This window comes from Aptenodytes patagonicus, chromosome 1, assembly GCF_965638725.1.
Source record: "Aptenodytes patagonicus chromosome 1, bAptPat1.pri.cur, whole genome shotgun sequence".
Lineage (NCBI taxonomy): Eukaryota > Metazoa > Chordata > Aves > Sphenisciformes > Spheniscidae > Aptenodytes > Aptenodytes patagonicus.
The window spans coordinates 60,689,978-60,707,806 of record NC_134949.1 but is presented as its reverse complement, the minus strand read 5'-3'; the positions used below and the strand labels follow the sequence as shown (position 1 = coordinate 60,707,806).

Below are 17,829 nucleotides of genomic sequence, written 5' to 3'. Positions count from 1 at the left end.
AATCTGTATTCTTAAAGTGTGATGAAGGTGTGTTTTGTTCTGTTGTCTTTTTTTTTTTTTTTTTAATGTCTCACTCCCCTTTTCTCTTCCTATCTGTGGTGGGCTGATCTTGGCTGAATACCAGGTGCCACCAAGCCGCTCTATCACTCCCCTCCTCAGCAGGACAGGGAGGGAAGAAAATAAGATGGAAAAAAAAAACCCCATGGGTAGAGATAAAGGTAGTTTAATAAACCAAAAGCAAAGGCCATGTGCAGAAGCAAAGGAAAACAAAAGATTTATTCTCTACTTCCCATCAGCAGGTGATGTCCAGCCACTTCCTGGGAAGCAGGGCTTCAGTATGCATAGCAGTTGCTCCAGAAGACAAACGTAGTAACGAATGCTCCCCCCTTCCTCCTCCTTTCTCTTAGCTTTTATTGCTGAACAGACGTCACATGGTATGGAATATCCCTTTGGTCAGTTCGTGTCAGCTGTCCTGGCTGTGTCCCCTTCCAAGATCTTGCCCACCCCCAGCCTACTGGTGAGGAGGGAAAATGTTGGAGAGACAGCTTTGATGCTGTGCCAGCACTGCTCAGCAGTAGCCAAAACACTGGTGTGTTATCAACACCTTTCTAGCTACCAATACAAAGCACAGCACTATGAGGGCTGCTATGGGGAAAATTAACTCCATCTCAGCCAGACCCAATACACTATCCTACCCTCTACTCTGTCTGTTGTATCTTGATGTCTCTGACTGTCAGACTCTTAGTGGTCTTTTATCACATTCAGTTCACTTGATTGTCTAAAAGCCTCTCACTGGTGCAGAGGATTTTTTTCCTCCATGTGCTTTTGCTCTCACTGTGCTCTCGCTTTCTCTCTCTCTCTCTCTCATCCCTGCTTCAGTCTCTCCCAGTTAATGTTTATCTCCAGTTCCTCATCATTCCCCACTCCGTCCCTTTAACAGTGGGACGGTTAAACAAGTATCTGGGAAGCCATGCCTTGGGCTAAAATGTATATCTATCCAATCTCTGAGTGCTATAGTTAAAAAATTGGGAATGGCATCTCCTGTGGTCATTTTATCCACAGACTAAATGGAAACACTACAAGCCTCAACGATGCTATTGATTGCCAATTACCTCTTAACTGCTAATGTGTACATGATACTGGCTTTGCTTTATTGATTTTTATATAGAGGATGTATATTTTAGAAATATTTTTTTACTTTAAGATAACATAAAATCTTACAGGTTCCCTTTTATTTCCTTTCAGACTATGTAGCCAAAATTGGTACTTGGTCTAGAAATCTCCAGAGACCACATTATACACAAGGAGTTCATATGCATCTGTGTATATATGTTTCAGTTAACAGTTTTTTACATTGGAATTGTATGTACTAAGGCATACACACACACAAGAACATCTGTATGTAAACACCCTTGATTTCAACTATTTTCAAAGGATTTGCTTCATCTGAAAGGTTCTGATTGCAAATTTTATGCAGATACACATAAATGCTGCTGTGTTTCATTAGGGGCAGTGCAGAAAAAAACTGCAGTCTCACAGCCTATGTGTACCTTGAAGTATTAACTCATTCTATAGTTTGCAGCACGGCAAAAACTCATAGACCTAAATCCAGCAGTCTTGATATTTTCATTTCTTCTTCATTATTTGTGCATTAGTATCTACTAGCCAAAATTGACATCACTGTATGCTGAACAAACACACAGCAAGAAACAAACCCTTCCCCCCTTGAAAGTTTTAGGTCTAAAGGTGAGATTTGCAAAATTGCCTAATGGAATTAAGAACCCAAATCCTCATTTTCAGTTTGTGACGTCACCTTTGTTGGGGATTTTTAAAAGGCAAGGTAGACAAAAAAAAGCAACAAAAAACAGGGGAAAGGCAGGATTAATACGACAGTTTTACAGGCAAGGAACTGAGGCACAGAGAGATTAAATGATTTGTACAGCGTCACTCTTGGAATCTGAGCACTGACCTCAATTCTCCCGAGTCCCTCTGCACTGCGCTACCCACACCACCAACTCTCCAAGTCTTCACATAGCCTGTGCCTTGTATGAAACACCCTTTAAATCTTCAAGCCCTAGACATCCCACTTACTTACATTTTCACTGTTAATGTCTGCCTCACTGGGGCAGCCGAAGAGTTCCCGTCTGAGCAAATTCCCATCATATTCCAGGAATGTCAGGTAGAGGTTGCGGAAAAACTCCACATGCTTGTTTTTCACTCGCAGCTTCTTTGGTGAGTTCCAGTGAATCACCTCAGAGGGAAAAAAAGAGAAAACACATCCTGCTGTTAGAATACAGATTTGCTTTATCTGCTGTTTTTATGTGTGTTCAGTTCACTGCCCTCTTAAAAACAAAAAAAACCCCAACCCCAAAACTACACAGACTTCCTTCTGTCTTTTTATCAGGAAGGCTTCGCCACGTCTTTCACAAATAACTGCATACTCTACAGGTGATGTACTTCGAAACCCCTCCATAGGATAACCTGCACATTTCAGTTGGTGTGCTGCTCTAGTTTGTGATGCAGCACCTCATAAATGCTGCCACAACTCTAATCCCAGACCTGATAGGTTATGGACTCTGTTGAAGAAGGTGGCAGGACGAGGGACACAGGGATGTAGGTATTAAACATTTATCTCAGATTTCCACATGACTGTTTCAGCTAATGAAACTGTTTCACTGTTTCAGGCCAGACAGACTCTTCTCTGGTTAGGTATTGAGAAGAAAAAGCTTGAAATTAATTCCTATACCCATTCACACCCTTCAAAAAGGACTGAATTTAATCCGACTTCCTTTTCGCCATTGCTTCATTTAAACAAGACTGATCTTAGTTGCGTTACACAACACAGTGACGCAGTGCAATGCTTCACCCTTTGAATTCCAATTTCTAGCAGGTATTTAGCCTCTGCTAATGGGAGATGACTCTCACGCTGGCCTAGATTTAACTCTAATGCTGACATAAAGGGCCTGATTCTCATTTACATCAAGGCAACTTTGCACTGCTGCCAGTGTGAACGAGAATGGGGCCCTAAGGAAAAAACTAAGAGGGAGCCAAAAGTGGCTTGCAGGAATGATTTCATTTCATAGAGGCTATATTTTAGGCATAAGAAAAAAACACCAAATGCTTTGTATTCAGTTTTATTCCTGTGCCTTCTAAAGAGATTAAAAAAAAAGTCTCCCTTGGGAATATTTCCAAGCTAGGAGTTCTGGAGGTTCTCTGAATCCATTAAGTTAATTGCTTGAAGGCACCGTGTCACTCACACACAGCCAGAGAGCTGCAACACTAGCTGCCGAGCAGGTCGCGCGGTAAGCTTTGCTCTGAACATTGCAGTTGTGGAAGGGAACACACAGAGCTGAAGCACAGCACGTCGAACAGAAGCAGCCCAGAGCAGATGAACGCAGTTCCCTTGGTGTCAGCAACACAACTCCACAGGAACAGGCAGCACTCTGAAATCACGCTATCCGTTGCCGAATGAGTGGACTGGAGGAGGAAAGAGCAGGACGTAGCCTGAATTTTTCCTGTACTAACTTCAGCAAACAACATAGTCTCTCCACTGAGTATTTATACTGCCATAAAAGCTATGGCACTCTCTTCTACAAACCCAACACCAATGAAAATATCTCCTGATAGGGAAAGCTTTATCCCTTCCCGGTATTTCACTGCTGAGGCTACTAGGATGTCAGAAAACCATACATGCAGTTACAGAAAAGCAACCGTAGGGAAAAAAGATCATCTCAGAAATTGGCAAATCACTTCTTCCAGTTATAGGAATACTTTAAATCAAGATCATGATGCTTCTACACACTGTATAAATCTGGGAAATTATTTGGACAAAAATACTTGGTGTAGATATTTTTCCCAGGTAATGCTACATTCTTTGCTGGTTTTACATTTGTCCACATGTTCGGAAGTGTAGCTTAACTGTGCAATAACATGTTGCTGCAACGTGTGCTGAAAATACAGAACACCACAGAAACAAAAGGAGCTTTAGGTAGGTCAGGACATAAACTTAAGATGACAGATTTCCTCCACTGAAAAATGGATCTTCAAAATCTCCTTTCTTTGAAAAGAACTTGACATATTTCATCCATTGCATTTAACTGCAGCAAAAGGCATTAAATGCATGCAAAAAGATCTCGATGACTGAATCCTACCTTAGGGCAACAGGCACATGTAACAGAAGCATAGGGCTGAAGGAACCTAAAGGGCTGCTTAACAGTTTTACAGAGTACTAGTATGCATTTTTACAAGCAGGCATAGAATGGAAACTGTCTGCTGGTAACTTGCACTTATTTAAGAGTGGATCAAAGAAAGCTGAGAAGCTGGCAAATGGGACAAAAAATACTTGCTAAGAAAAAATCTTCTGTGTGTTCTCCCTACTATTCCTACACTTCATGTGAGTTTCCTTTTGGATGTCTTCACGAGCATCCTATCCCCCTGCTGAGCGCTCTGACCGCTCACCCTGGGGACCATGAGCACAGAAATGGCTAATGATGATAAACTCAGTAACTGTTAAGGGACAGGCTCCCCGGTGCTGCAGGAATTTCCCATCAACATACACTATGTCACATCACAACCAAGTACTGGTGTTGATGCCTCTACCCAGTTGTGTGTGGGATGATGTCAAAGCCAGAAAACTGCAGTTGTCAGCGTAGAGGCTCTTTGCTGCCGTGCTTCAAAATCTGTTGTGTGTGTAAAAGCTGGTAAGTGTCAAGGGCCTAGCTGGTGGTTCAGATCTGATCAGATTTGAATGCTGCATGTGTACAGATGTCAGGGGAGCCTGGAGTGAACTGAAGAAAGCTGAATGGAGCTGATGACTCTCCAGAAAAGCTGATTTTTTAATCAAGAAAGACAGCACACGCCAATGCGGCTAAAGAACACCAAGGAACTATGCAACCATCTGGATGACCTGAGGTAGGAAAACCACAGAACAGGTCTAGCGAAAAAGCAGGCTGCTTTTCAAATGTAGCATGATTAGATAAATATCATGTGATACATGAAAGCATAAAAAAGAACAGCAGGTTTCAAAAAGCACCAAGACTCTTAACCATTGACATACAACGCTACATCCAAAGACCGTATTCTTTTTTTTGCTGTCAGCCCACAAATTCACCTTCAGTTCTGACTGTAGCTGTCTGATTTGGTCTATTGCACCATCAGCTACAGCAGAAGTTGTACAGGCCAAGACATCCTTGCATAGCCTGTCACGGGTTTCAGTGAGGTACATGATGAAGACAAAGGGCTGCACAGGTAAAGCTATGGCCATTATGTTAGAAACTTTATTGTGGGCAACAGGGAATTGATTGGAGAAAAAAAAACAGTTGGAAAGAGCCTACAGGGAAATCAGAAGGAAAAAAAAAAGTCAAACTTAGAATCCACTTTATTTGCAGACTGAGCAAGTGTTATCTCAACATTAAAAAGAGAAAGTGAATCTAGAAACTAAAAATCTCATTACTACAACATCTCCTTTCAAAGACTGAATAGCACCATAATACTGTGTTTATTTCTTCTTCTATTTTCCCTCCTGGTTTCTAAGCTATTCCAAAGCTTTGCTGGCTTACAGAGGAAACTGCAGCTAGAACATATAAAATTCCAGTGTCATTATCTAGGTGGACACCTCAGGAACAGTGCTAGCATTCAGGATGTCCCATGGATCCTTCCCACTCTTGATCAAGGGCTCCTGAGAACTAAGAAAAATACGCTCCTTAATCTTCATTTAGCCATTTAAGTACTGAAAGATCAGAACTTAAAATTCCACATCTATTTAACACTTGGTTAGTCGTCATTAAGCAACTTGGCACTATCTACATTTCTGTTAATACCATCCTAGTTAATCAGCAACCGTTACCACTCACTGATTATGCTCAGCCAGCCTCCTGAAATACTTCCATACACTTGTGACCTAGTGAAAAAGGCTAACTGCACCAATAGTTCCCATTTATTCACCAGATTCTGACCCAAAGCACTCAAATGATGACACAGTTGGAGCCTTGTAGACTGGCAATGGGATCTGAGATGGAAGGTAACAGAGGATGTTATATGCTGGTGGAGTGTAGGAGAGAGCTCTAAGGTCAGTTATCTGCATGGAAATACACTGAAAACAAAAATCCCAGCAAACCTCCTTAGGTTACCAGCTGCATTGTCTTCTCTGGGGAGATTAAATATTTCGAATCTGATGTTCAAACCACTAAATGATAAGCTTCAACACAACATTATTTCTATAGGTACCTTTATCCATTTTTCCCCTGAAGCATCTTCTCTCTCCAAAAGAAGTATTTGGCCAAGTGTTTCCTTAACCACAATCTCTTCTATTTTTTACACAAAGACACATCTTGATAATTTCTCACTCTGCTTCAGCCCTTACGAAATCAGAGAATACAGAATATCCTGTATACCTACATACCTACTTTCCAGGCTGAAGGGGTAAAAAGTAAGAAAAAATTAAGATTAAATTTAAGCCTAAAGAAGTTTAATTTTGCAAAGCACTGAACAGAGGTTCTTAATTAAGCCCATGAGCACGTCACGCTTTAGGTAAATAAGTAAAAGTGGTATTTTGTAGATGGGGAGCTTTCCTGCTTAAAAACTAGACTCCTTGTTTAGGTAACCAGACAGTTCCCACTGAAATCAACAGGAGTTAAATGTTCAGCAAATCTGCATAGTAAAGCCACCTATATATGCCACTTTAATGCCGTCTCAATAGGCTTTTTTTCAGGCGCATATTGAAAAGTTTAAAGATGCCCCAAGTCACACTGCAAACGAGTACCACATGTTATGCCTCGATTAGAGATTTCTGGAAACTTTATTTTTAAACTGCGTTTTATCAGAAATGAATGGTTTAATAAAAGAACCAATTTCCTCAGAAAGGATCAAATACTTCACAGAAATGTCATCTGGGAGGTTACAGAGTGATATTTCTGAACTACGTAAGTGGAAAAGATTCACATTGGAGTAGCCAGCAACCCAGAGGTCCAGGCACTGCTTTTGGATGTGAGATTCAAATCCCTGCCCTGCCTGGTTTGGTGCCCATGGTCCCAGGGATTACTTTACTTCCCAGCTTACTGCCTATGCTGTATGGCAGTAAGCTGACAAACTGTCCCTGTCTTGTACTTTTCAAAGTTCTCAATTTTTCCTTAAAAGGACTTGCAGCTCTCCCTTCAACTCCTGCACCAATGTTTAAAGAGAGGCCTCCTGCCTGCATAAACACCCCTAAAAACACCTCTATAATACCACAGTGCTCCCTTTTTGGCAGAGCAGAAGCACCTTGCTAACTCCGATGTTCATTCAAGGGACGGGTATGTTTAACCCTCTTGAGCCCTTAGTCATAGAATCATAGAATCATAGAATCATTGAGGTTGGAAAAGACCTCTAAGATCATCGAGTCCAACCGTCAACCCAACACCACCATGCCCACTAAACCATGTCCCTAAGCGCCTCATCTACACGTCTTTTAAAAACCTCCAGGGATGGGGACTCCACCACTTCCCTGGGCAGCCTGTTCCAATGTTTAACCACTCTTTCAGTAAAGAAATTTTTCCTTACATCCCCTGCCGCAACTTGAGGCCATTTCCTCTCGTCCTATCGCTTGTTACTTCGGAGAAAAGACCAACACCCACCTCGCTACAACCTCCTTTCAGGTAGTTGTAGAGAGCGATGAGGTCTCCCCTCAGCCTCCTTTTCTCCAGGCTGAACAGTCCCAGTTCCCTCAGCCGCTCCTCAGAAGACTTGTTCTCCAGACCCCTCACCAGCCTCGTTGCCCTTCTCTGGACACGCTCCAGCACCTCAACGTCCTTCTTGTAGTGAGGGGCCCAAAACTGAACACAGTATTCGAGGTGCGGCCTCACCAGGGCCGAGTACAGGGGCACGATCACTTCCCTACTCCTACTGGCCACACTATTTCTGATACAGGCCCTCTCAGGGTAGCCCTTCCTTGGTTGGCATTAAAAGGTGCAAGGCAGCAGAATGCCAGAACTGCTGCAGATCAGTGCTGAGGTGCTTGGGCAGCATGGGGTGGCTCAGGCACTGGGATAGAAAGAGGTGCAATAGGTCATGTTTGAGGCAGATCTGAAACGATGTATTTGGGTTATGGGCAAGAAGCCATTTAAACTTTCGTAAGCAATCTCACAAAGTCGTCCTGGTGTGGAAGACATTCCCAGGGAGGACACGGTGAATCACATAACACAGTTCCAGAATGGGGAATTTATGAGGTTAATTATTTATCTACCTGCTAATTTTGTATCAGCTGTGTTCAAAACCAGTTTGAAAAGCCATCAAAGGTTTTAAAGCATTTTCCTATTTTGAGGTGGGGGGTAAATTCTAATAATTTGATACATTTCCATTGAAGAGTCCAGCATCTGATCTTTGTGATTGTGAATTACCAGATTCTCTATATGTAAATAGCATCTGTATCCTTGACAACCAGACTTCTCTTCATGACTGACTCATTCAATGAGGTCACAATTCATTGTCAGAGGCATCACAATTCATTTCATAGGATTTTTCTTGCCATTTGGTTTGTGCCAAATCATAGTAATTGAGATTTCCTTACAGACAGGAACAAACTATTACCAAAAAGGAAAGCAAACACAGGGTCCAACCCAGCAAAAGTAATGCATAAACGACCCTCAGTTCCAGGCAGATTCCCACAGGCTTTGAAGCCCAGCAAGGCATGGTCCTACAGCACACATGCTTGTCCACTGACATTGTGGGCTACTGGGGACCATCTGAGGAGCTGAGATAGGCAAGATAGACAGTGGATGCCTGAACAGAATGCCTATTAGCACTTCCACATCTTTTGGCCAGTCTTCAATAACAGCTCCTGAGTGCTTCTCCAAGGTGTAACAAATGCCATGCAAAAATAAACACCTCTGGCCTTTAGAGACTGCAGTTGGCTCACTTGGCAAAAAGAATTAAAGGGCATCTGCTTCCTCTTAGCCCACTCCTTGTTTTCTATTAAAATTGTTCATTTCAAGACATTCTTGACTGGTGCAAAGCATCCTTAATACAGGTGCCCTCGGGGTGGAGAAAGGAAGATTTCTGTAAGTGTAATTGTTTACATAAGTTTTGGTTCCATATGCCACGGACAGCAGAACAAAGCCCACAGACTTCAGTCAAGTTGTATACAGTATGGCCTCTAGCACTATATAGTATGACACAGGAGGTAAGTAAGCATTTAGATGAATAAAAATAATAGTCTTATTTTGATGTTGCTTTAGATGGATATAAAATTAGTGGTCACTAACAATGCAGAATTTGGTTATAAATATTTCTATTCTTCTTACGTCTTTTCTGAAAGATGCCCATATGCAAGTCCTTCCAAATTTGTATATGCTGCTCAGCTGCAGCAAGGAAGTAGAGTTCAGCAGTAGTCAAACATCTGACCTTCTCCAACATAAGACAGTACAAAAAAAAAATTCAATAAAATGGATAGACATGCAACTTAATGAGGGCTATAAAGAGAAAAAAGTGATTAGAATCCTCTTCAGGCAATATGAAATGTTCAAGTGCTCCACAGGCCTGCAAGAAGTATGCTGGTCATCCTATGTTTGCATGGATGTGAACAAAGCAGCAAAGAAGTGTGTATATAGACATACACACACACCCCCCCTGCCCCGAACAGCAGCCAGGCCTGGGGGTCTAAGTTTATTTGACACAATGTTGTGTGTAAGAGATAACAAATCCTCAAGTCCCATGGACTTTGAGGCCAGATGGAATTAAATCTGTGCTTTTTCAGTCTGACATGAGGAATGCAGTCTGATATGACTGAGGAATACTTGACTAGGCCAGCTTTACCTTGGAATTTAAATCTCTCCCTGCATTTCCTTCTCTCTTACGCTATCCTTCTTAATCCTCCAGTACAAACTTCACAATCTGTCTTTTTCTCCCTCTTACCCTGGAGGTTTCTTTTACCTCGTTTCTTATTCCAGTCTTACCATGAAATACAGGATGTGCCAAATAAGTTGCGTCATACCGTTTATATTAAATGCCATGGAACTGACTAACTTTGGTGATTTTAAGAGTATATTTTCTAACTTGGGCTAACAACATTTGTTGCTTTTTTGAAAGGACCACATACCAAACAAGCTGGTTTCCTTTCAGAATTAGAATTTTGCTAATTTTCATAATGCAAATTCACAACTTTAATTGGTTTATGCTTTTTTTTTGATTGTATGAACAATTTTAAACAGTGCTGCCTGAGGGCCAGTTCTTTAACTGCTGAATATGGGAAGAGCTTTATTGAAACCAGGGGGCTTATGTGCACTAGATAAGGCTCTGGCCTCTCTTTCAAAGCAAAGAATTTCAGCCCCGATTCAGTATTTAGGGGATAATTTTAGCAGTGTGAATAAGTCCCGTTCAGCTGAAGAAATTGCTTATGTGTCTGCACCCCTTTTTGAGTTAATTACCTCAGACCAGAAAGCCAGTGGAGGATATTATTCATCTTAGACTTCATTGCCTATGCTGTAATGGAACTGACAGTGTGATACAACATACGGTAATAAACAACCAAACCTAAGTTATACTTGTAAACATGAATTTGTTAATCGACAATGAAGAAAGGATTCAATTTATTTTTAAGATACTTCTATTAAATGCTTACTTGTAGGTGTTACATATGAGCTAGATGTCCCACACCTGAAGCAGATTAGGCAATACAGTCAATGGAGCCTAAAGAGTGATTTGCCTGATTAGTCGACAGATATCTACTCTGAGGTGAGCTTAACCAGTCTCCAAAACTACTCGTGGGGATCACAATTCAGTGCCTAAATACAGATGTATAGCAACACTGAAAGCACCTTAGGGTTATCCTTCCTGCCCATCAGCTGCCTTGCCAAAAGGGTATCGTCTCCTGTAGGTCTGTGTTGTATCTGCCAGTCCTATACGGATATCTGAGGGTATCTCTGGTGACTCAAACTGTGTTTAGGCAATTGAACCAAGCCCTAGATCCTCAGTTATTAGCTTCAGTGTCTTTTGCTCATGTAAATGTATGTGTCTTAACCCTGTGCTGAATCCAATCTGACTGTCTCAGCGGATTATATGAATAAAAGTCAGCCCCTAATTCACAGAAAAATACTGGATATCTCCCAGGTAGGAGGTGTATTTTTCTAAAATTCATCTTCTAGAAAACATATTCCCTGCTACTACATCTCTCCTTTTGTTTCAGGCCTTGCAATTGCTGTCATACACGATTCTCAACATGAGCACAGAACTAAAATCTCTACCAGCACTTTGTTACAAGGCATAAAACCATGATGCTTTTAAGTCCCTGCATTGTTCCTGCCCTACAAACATCTATCATAAAACATTTAGTGATCAGTGTACTGACCAGTATACTGATCTACCTTTAAAAGCTGTCTTCTATGGACCACACCTGAATAGTTGGTTGTGAATACTTTATGTATGAAATTCAAGCAATACTGGCCAGCTTTGACAGGTCAGTTAACCCATGTAGCAGATCTTCTGTCTTTTGGAAAGTGCAGCTTTTGAAATCAGTGTGTTGAGGGTGATTGATTTTCTATATTCATCCAGTATCTGGTGTTCATATTGAATACTCCTGCTGTTACTCTACAAATTGTTACAAGGGAAAATTTGGTTAGATTTCGGAAATATGTTGCACCACGAGGGTGGTCAAACTCTGGAACAAGAGGCCAGGGAGGTTGTGGAATCTTAGTCTTTGGAGACTTGACACTCAACTGCACAAGGCACTGAGCAACCTCATCTAAGTTGGTCCTGCTTTGAGTGGTGTTTGGATGGTCTCCAGAGGTCCCTTGCAACCTCTTCTATGGTTCTGTGTTTTTCTTTTTTTTTTTTTTTAACCCTCACTTACTAAAGCATTCTCAAAACATAAATTAAATATATGAACCTTGACTGAATTTTAAAATGAATCGCCAAAAACTACCTAATATTTACTGTGTTCTGACACCCCTAGTCTGCTCTGATGGAATCTACCGCTGTTTAGCCAGCCAGTCTTATTCTAAACCTGGTAGAAGCTCAATCAGCTTCAATTCTGAACTCTCTGCATGCTACATTTGTCTGGCCTTTCAAAATGACCACAGCACAATTGATGTTAATTTACCCGTATCTGTTCAAATCCACCCAGCTTTTATATTCTACTGGACAATAGTGAAAAATGTGCTATTAAACTGATACTATAGCTTCATTTTATTAAATTAATAGGTTTCTACTCAGCCTTTTTTCCAGGGCAAATCCTGGAAAAATGAGTGGCAGTGTGGCTGGGTTAAGTGTATGCAAAGGCTAAATATGAAGCATGCAAGGTCTTTAAATTTTGACTAATGTACTTCTAGCTAGGGTCCGCCCAACCCTCTTTGTGAATTTCAGTCCATTAAATGCTGTTGACTAAAGAGTTTCAAACTTGTCCACTACAAAAAAAAAGGGTTTGTATTCTTTGGCTAGGAAGAGCTAAGAACAGGGACAGCAACAGGAACTCAGCAGTAAGGCGCAGTGGCATAGGCGACAGGCACAGAATGTAAGAAGGTAAAGCACTTCTCTAACACTTTGTCAAACCCCAAAGCAGCATTCATCTTTGACTTTTCTAGCAGTCAAAATGCACAAAGCCAAAGTCATATTTGCTTCCCCTGCTTGGGTGTCCTCATAAACTGTATGTGTTAGTTCCACCCCTACTTAAGGGACTTCATCCTTCTGTCACAGCGGAGTCCTGTATTCTCTGATGCAAAGGATACCACCCATCCAACCTCCTGTAAAACATACCTTCAGGTCAGACACATCTCTGTAGCACTGCTCGGAACGGGTGTGATCAGACAGCTGCACGTTCCAGAAACATGGGAGCTGGTAGACAAGGAAGGGATTTTGTTTGATGACTGCATTGAAGATATCCTAGCAGAGAAAACCAGAGAAACAGTTGGGTACGTTGTTGCTACAGCGAGCTGATCTCAACCCCTCCCCGACCTGACTGTCCTCCTCCCCCTCACAGGGAGAAATGCAAATGGTTATGTGAGGTGAACTCTGCAAACCTTGCTTCATAATTCTGTTTCCACAGAGGGTGCTATCAATCTAAGGGGTGACGTGTGGATCTGAACAAGAGGAACAGGCTCTCTTGACACACAGAGCTAATGGAGTCCAGCAAAGTTTTCAAAACATCTATCTTGTACTGCTGGAAAGAGATGTGGTTCCTCTTCTAGTCACCAGGGAGAGTAATATGCAGTAAATGACAAACTGCTTGCTGTTACTAAGTACTGCATCACTTTTCAATAAAGGGGATGAAAGTGATCCTGGCAGTTGTGCTTCAAGGTGAATTACTATGTGGGATTTTAGCTAACACTTTATTGTTGCAACAAGTATTCTAGGTATTTCATGGAACGGGCATGTAGGACAGATCTGCAGAACAGCCTACACCGTGAGGGACAGAACGTGTTCTGCCTCTATGCAGCCATCCAGTTGGAGAAGTAAGTTACAAGGACAGTCTTGCGGTTAAGGTATTAGGGTAAGACATAGGCAACCTTGGTCCACTCTGCAAAATTCTGCCCCATGCAGGTATTAGACAGCAACTCGGGACCTGATGGAAAACACAGTGAAGTTGCAAAAATCAATTTAAAGAACTTCAGTAGCTTTTGGATCAACCTGTAAGGATACTGTACACAAGTGCACATCTCTATGTGCACACTAAGCAGCATGCTTCCTTAGTGGTGACTGGTCATAAGCCAGATGTAGCTCAAAAGCAGTAGAAATATCTAAATATGATGCTGTATTGAGTTAATACACTCAAGCTGTTGAGCAAGACTTACTGGTTCAGGTCCAGTACTACATTAACAGGGTTTCTGGATTTAAAACTGAGAGCTGGCAGGAAGCACAAAGAGAGAAAATATGCATTTCTGTGTATAGGTACACTATTTCTTCTCTTGGCCTCAGTTTCCCTGTGGCAGGGAAACAGCAGCAGTTTTGTCTTCACAGGGGTGTTGTGGCAAGGAGTACATTAAAAGACTGCTGAGACTCATCTGACAGAAACAGTAAAGAAATATCTGGAGACTCTTGAAACTAAAGTCTGCTTAGACAATAACCAGTAGGAAAAGACATCGCATATTTGGACTTCTAGTGTCTGGACAGTTTTATGTTAAAGAAAGGAGGACAGAAAATTAAAGCTTGAAAACCCCATTTGCCTCTCTTATGAATCATCTGTGCAGAGGAGGTAAAAATGTCAGTGTAGTAAGAGAAACCTCATGAGTAAATCTCCATTCCTCTCTTCCATGTTTTCACCAGAATGATTCAACAAATGGCGACTTCCCCTGCCTTTTCCCACATCTCATCCCCTTTCCCTTTCTTACCTTCCTCAATCCATGGAGTAGTGGTTGTACCACTTGTCTGCAATGTCCTACTCACCTGGTCAGCCAGTGAAGTGGACAGCATGCTCATTAACTCCCGCTCTGCCGTGAGTCTCCACATCTGCTCCCATTTCATCTTCCGTAACTTATCGAGAAGCAGCAAGATAACCCCTGAACGAAAACACAGTGCAGAGAACAAGAGAAGCCATGATGTCACATGCCAGTCAAGGCCCATCCTGTCTATGTGCTGACTCAGCAGTTAAAACAAGGACATGAGCTGAGATCTACCTGTGGAAACTACAGTCCTTACCCTGTGCTAACACAGGAGGTTGACTAAAAAAAGCTTCAGGTTTCAAGATGCCACTAAAAGAAAGTTTTCCTGAACCCCTGAGGCTGCAGAGGAGAAATGGAGAGATGGCATACAGATGAATGCTAGGTTATACAGGCTTGCAAGAAGGCTAAAGTAGCCGAAGAGGAGTGAAACTGTGAAGAAGAGAAGCAAGAGAAGGATGTTGTATTTCTAGCAGTCTCCTTAACTGATAAAGCTTGATTTCATTATGACATGATTAGCATTGGGATTATTCCTTACAAAATGAACCAATACAGGTGATTCACATGATGGAGGATAACTCCATCCAAAGGTCATTATTATTCCACAGAGAATTAGACAATATCCTACAGGAAAGAAAGAAGGAACCTGTTAACACTCAGAAGTTACCCTCCCCACTCCTTATTCTGAAAAGCTACAGGCTCCAAGAGGATATTCTGTCAAGTCACTGTCTACTAGGGAAAGGGTAGAGACAATCCTGATTTATCTAGTATGACTCCATTTCTGCCCTCTTCACACTGAACAGAGAGATCTGCTTCTTCCAAAATCCCACTATTTAAATTGATTTATATCTGGCCTGAAATCAAGATTATGCTGAGACAAAGAGAATTTTGTCACACATACGAAACATTTTACTCAATGTGTGTGGAGTGAAATCTGGCCCTTGATACTTACTGCATAGGATGCAATACATATACTGCGTAAGATGAAATTGCAGCCCTTCCTCTACCTAGTAAGAAATTAATCACCTGACACATCTGATTCCAATCCCTGAGGCTTTTCTGAGTAACACATTATCAATGCTGGTTACAACCTAGCCTTTGAGAGTGCTCGCCATTAAGGGAGCAAGTATTCATAGAGCAGGACCCTCGGATCAGAAAGTTACACTCAAAGGCGGAAAAGAGGTATCTCAACACGAATTGTTACCCCTCAGTTCTTTTTTGTCTGGACAAAATCACTAGTGCAGAAGAAGGGAGAACAGCAGAAGCAATGAAGCTGGATTGAAGCATCAGCAAAACCTTTCCTGCAGTGTCTCGGAAAATTTTACTTGAAAAATTAATTTGGAAAGACTTAGATAAGAGCACTGTCATGGGGAATGAACGCAAAATGAAGGACCATAAAGGAAGAGTACCGATAAACAGCAGCCTCGCAGGTTGACAGGAAGTGCCTAGAAAGAGCAGTGATAGGTTCTGTGTTGTTTCATGTCTTCATTAGTGGAAGGGGGAAGTGAACAGAATAGTAATGACATCTGCAAGTGACATTACAAGAGGTCTTACCAAAAAATAAATCATGGCAACTGTAGAGAAACATAACAGCTACACAGAAGAATATGAAATGGCAAAAAGCAGGCACTGGGAAAAGCTGCCCAAGGGGGTCTAGGACGATAAAACTAAAAGTAATAAGAAAGGAAATGTAGTCTGAATACTTAAGAAAAATTCTCCTAAACCCTTTGTGGCGAAATAACCTAAAAATGGCAGATAAATTGCTTTATTTCATGAGCCTTTAAAAATCAGACTACACAGAGATTAGCAAATATACCTGGAACAATCCTGCAATGGTTGGGATAGAACAAAGGAGGTTCCAGGTCATTCCTGTCTTCAGTTTCTATGACATGGCAAATTTCTTTCTAGTAAAACCTGGCACTGGCATGAATAAAAAGAAAACCTCTTCTGGCAGTGAATTTTGTGGCCTATTTTAGTTCTGTTTTCCATTTCAGTTCATCTGGTTCCCAAGGATGCTGGAACCTGTACTGGAGGGAGCCCCTTTCATCTTCAGTCAACCTTTCTGCTTCCAGCTGTTGGACTGGAAAGGGACGTATTGCCACAACATGCTACAACATATTTCTGCCAGTGTGTTTGTCTCCTCTCCAGCATAACCGAAGCCTATTTGGTGTACGTAGTGTGCGTGCATTAGCTTCTAAGAGAGCCACTGTGCATCGTCTGAAATTCCAGATCAATGTGAAGCAGATTCCTTGTGCTGCAGCAATAAACTGGGTGGGATAAGCTCCTCTCTGGCAGTGGATTTTTTCCAGCTGTCAAGAACTGTCAGCTTTGTTTCAATAGTGAAATACAACGGAGGATATTCTTTATTAAGAAAAATAAAGACTAATTGTAAGATTCAGTTAACTCTATAGTATTTATAATTTATAGACAATAAAACATTTTTTCTTAATTTCTTTAAGCCTCCAGTCTGAGGAGGAAAAGGGGAAATGTTTTAATATGTGCAGTATTCTCCAATTTTTTTGTCTTCCACTTTTATGCTAGCAGGAGATTACGGCATCGCAGCTAAAGAGATTATGCTGTCCTGAGGGGCTGTCATGGTAGCAGCAGCTGAGAGTAAAAGAGGCAGATGGGGTGGAAAAACTGGAATATATGTGAGAAAGGATGTATTAAATTGTGATGCAATCATGGCTATTGAAAATATTCACAAGCTTTTAATGTTCCATCATCAAGACTAATTTCGATGTGATTTCTATTTTAATTCACCTACAGGCTTGGGTTTAACACCTTTGTTCAGCCTCTGTTCAGGGCTTCTCGCACTGTGGAATTCTAATTTACTGCTGCCGCAAAAATAACTACTGGAGAATATTTATAGCAAATTTAAATATTTACTCATTAGTATTAGTGAGAATAAGAGATTTCTACTAAGAGGAGAATTTAATACTATTCACCTAATTAGAGTTATTTAGTGCAAAAGTAAAGCAAAAGCATGTGTGGGGGGAACTTTTATTAAATAGTTCATGCAGAGGAAAAATTACCTTTTCTTCAGAACAGAGCACTTCAGTTTTACTTCTATATTGTTCTGTTACCAAAAGCAAACATAACAAATGAACTAACTCCAATCTGCGCAATCAGTCTGCAGGCAAAGTGTCTGAAATAAGGAAAGGGAAATATTTGCCTCAGGACCTCCTTCTCTCAGAGTCAAATTGACTGAAATCTCAGACTAAATTCAAGATGACATACAGCTGAACATAAGGGGAAAAGGGACTTACTCTCAGCTGCTGTGTTGGGGGAGGAAGAGACTGGAGGAAAAAAAAAAATCAAAGGAATATTTTATGAACATCTGGCCCCAGGCAGTGGGACTTCTCATCTTTTGATGAGTGCAGCATTTTCCTGCCCTAACCTACCTGAGAAAAACAAAGGGAAAGCTTGGCAGCAAATAAACGAAAAGAGGAGAGTGGCAACCCAAATGTCTCATGAGTATTAAACAAAT

General features: G+C 41.3%; 1 protein-coding gene across 4 annotated transcripts in view; it reads right to left on the bottom strand.

The window, feature by feature from the left end:
* Positions 1-17,829, bottom strand: part of LARGE1 (LARGE xylosyl- and glucuronyltransferase 1) — a 309,728-nt gene that overhangs the window by 42,296 nt on the left and 249,603 nt on the right. For all 4 annotated transcript variants that reach the window (XR_012995432.1, XR_012995433.1, XM_076338872.1 and 1 more), the window contains 3 exons: positions 14,347-14,459; positions 12,721-12,846; positions 2,096-2,251 (listed from right to left, as the gene is read on the bottom strand). Coding sequence is in view for 2 of the 4 variants with exons in the window: in XM_076338872.1 (XP_076194987.1) it covers positions 2,096-2,251; positions 12,721-12,846; positions 14,347-14,459 (395 nt within the window). In the remaining 2 variants the exon portion in view is untranslated. The remainder of the gene's footprint in view (positions 1-2,095; positions 2,252-12,720; positions 12,847-14,346; positions 14,460-17,829) is intronic.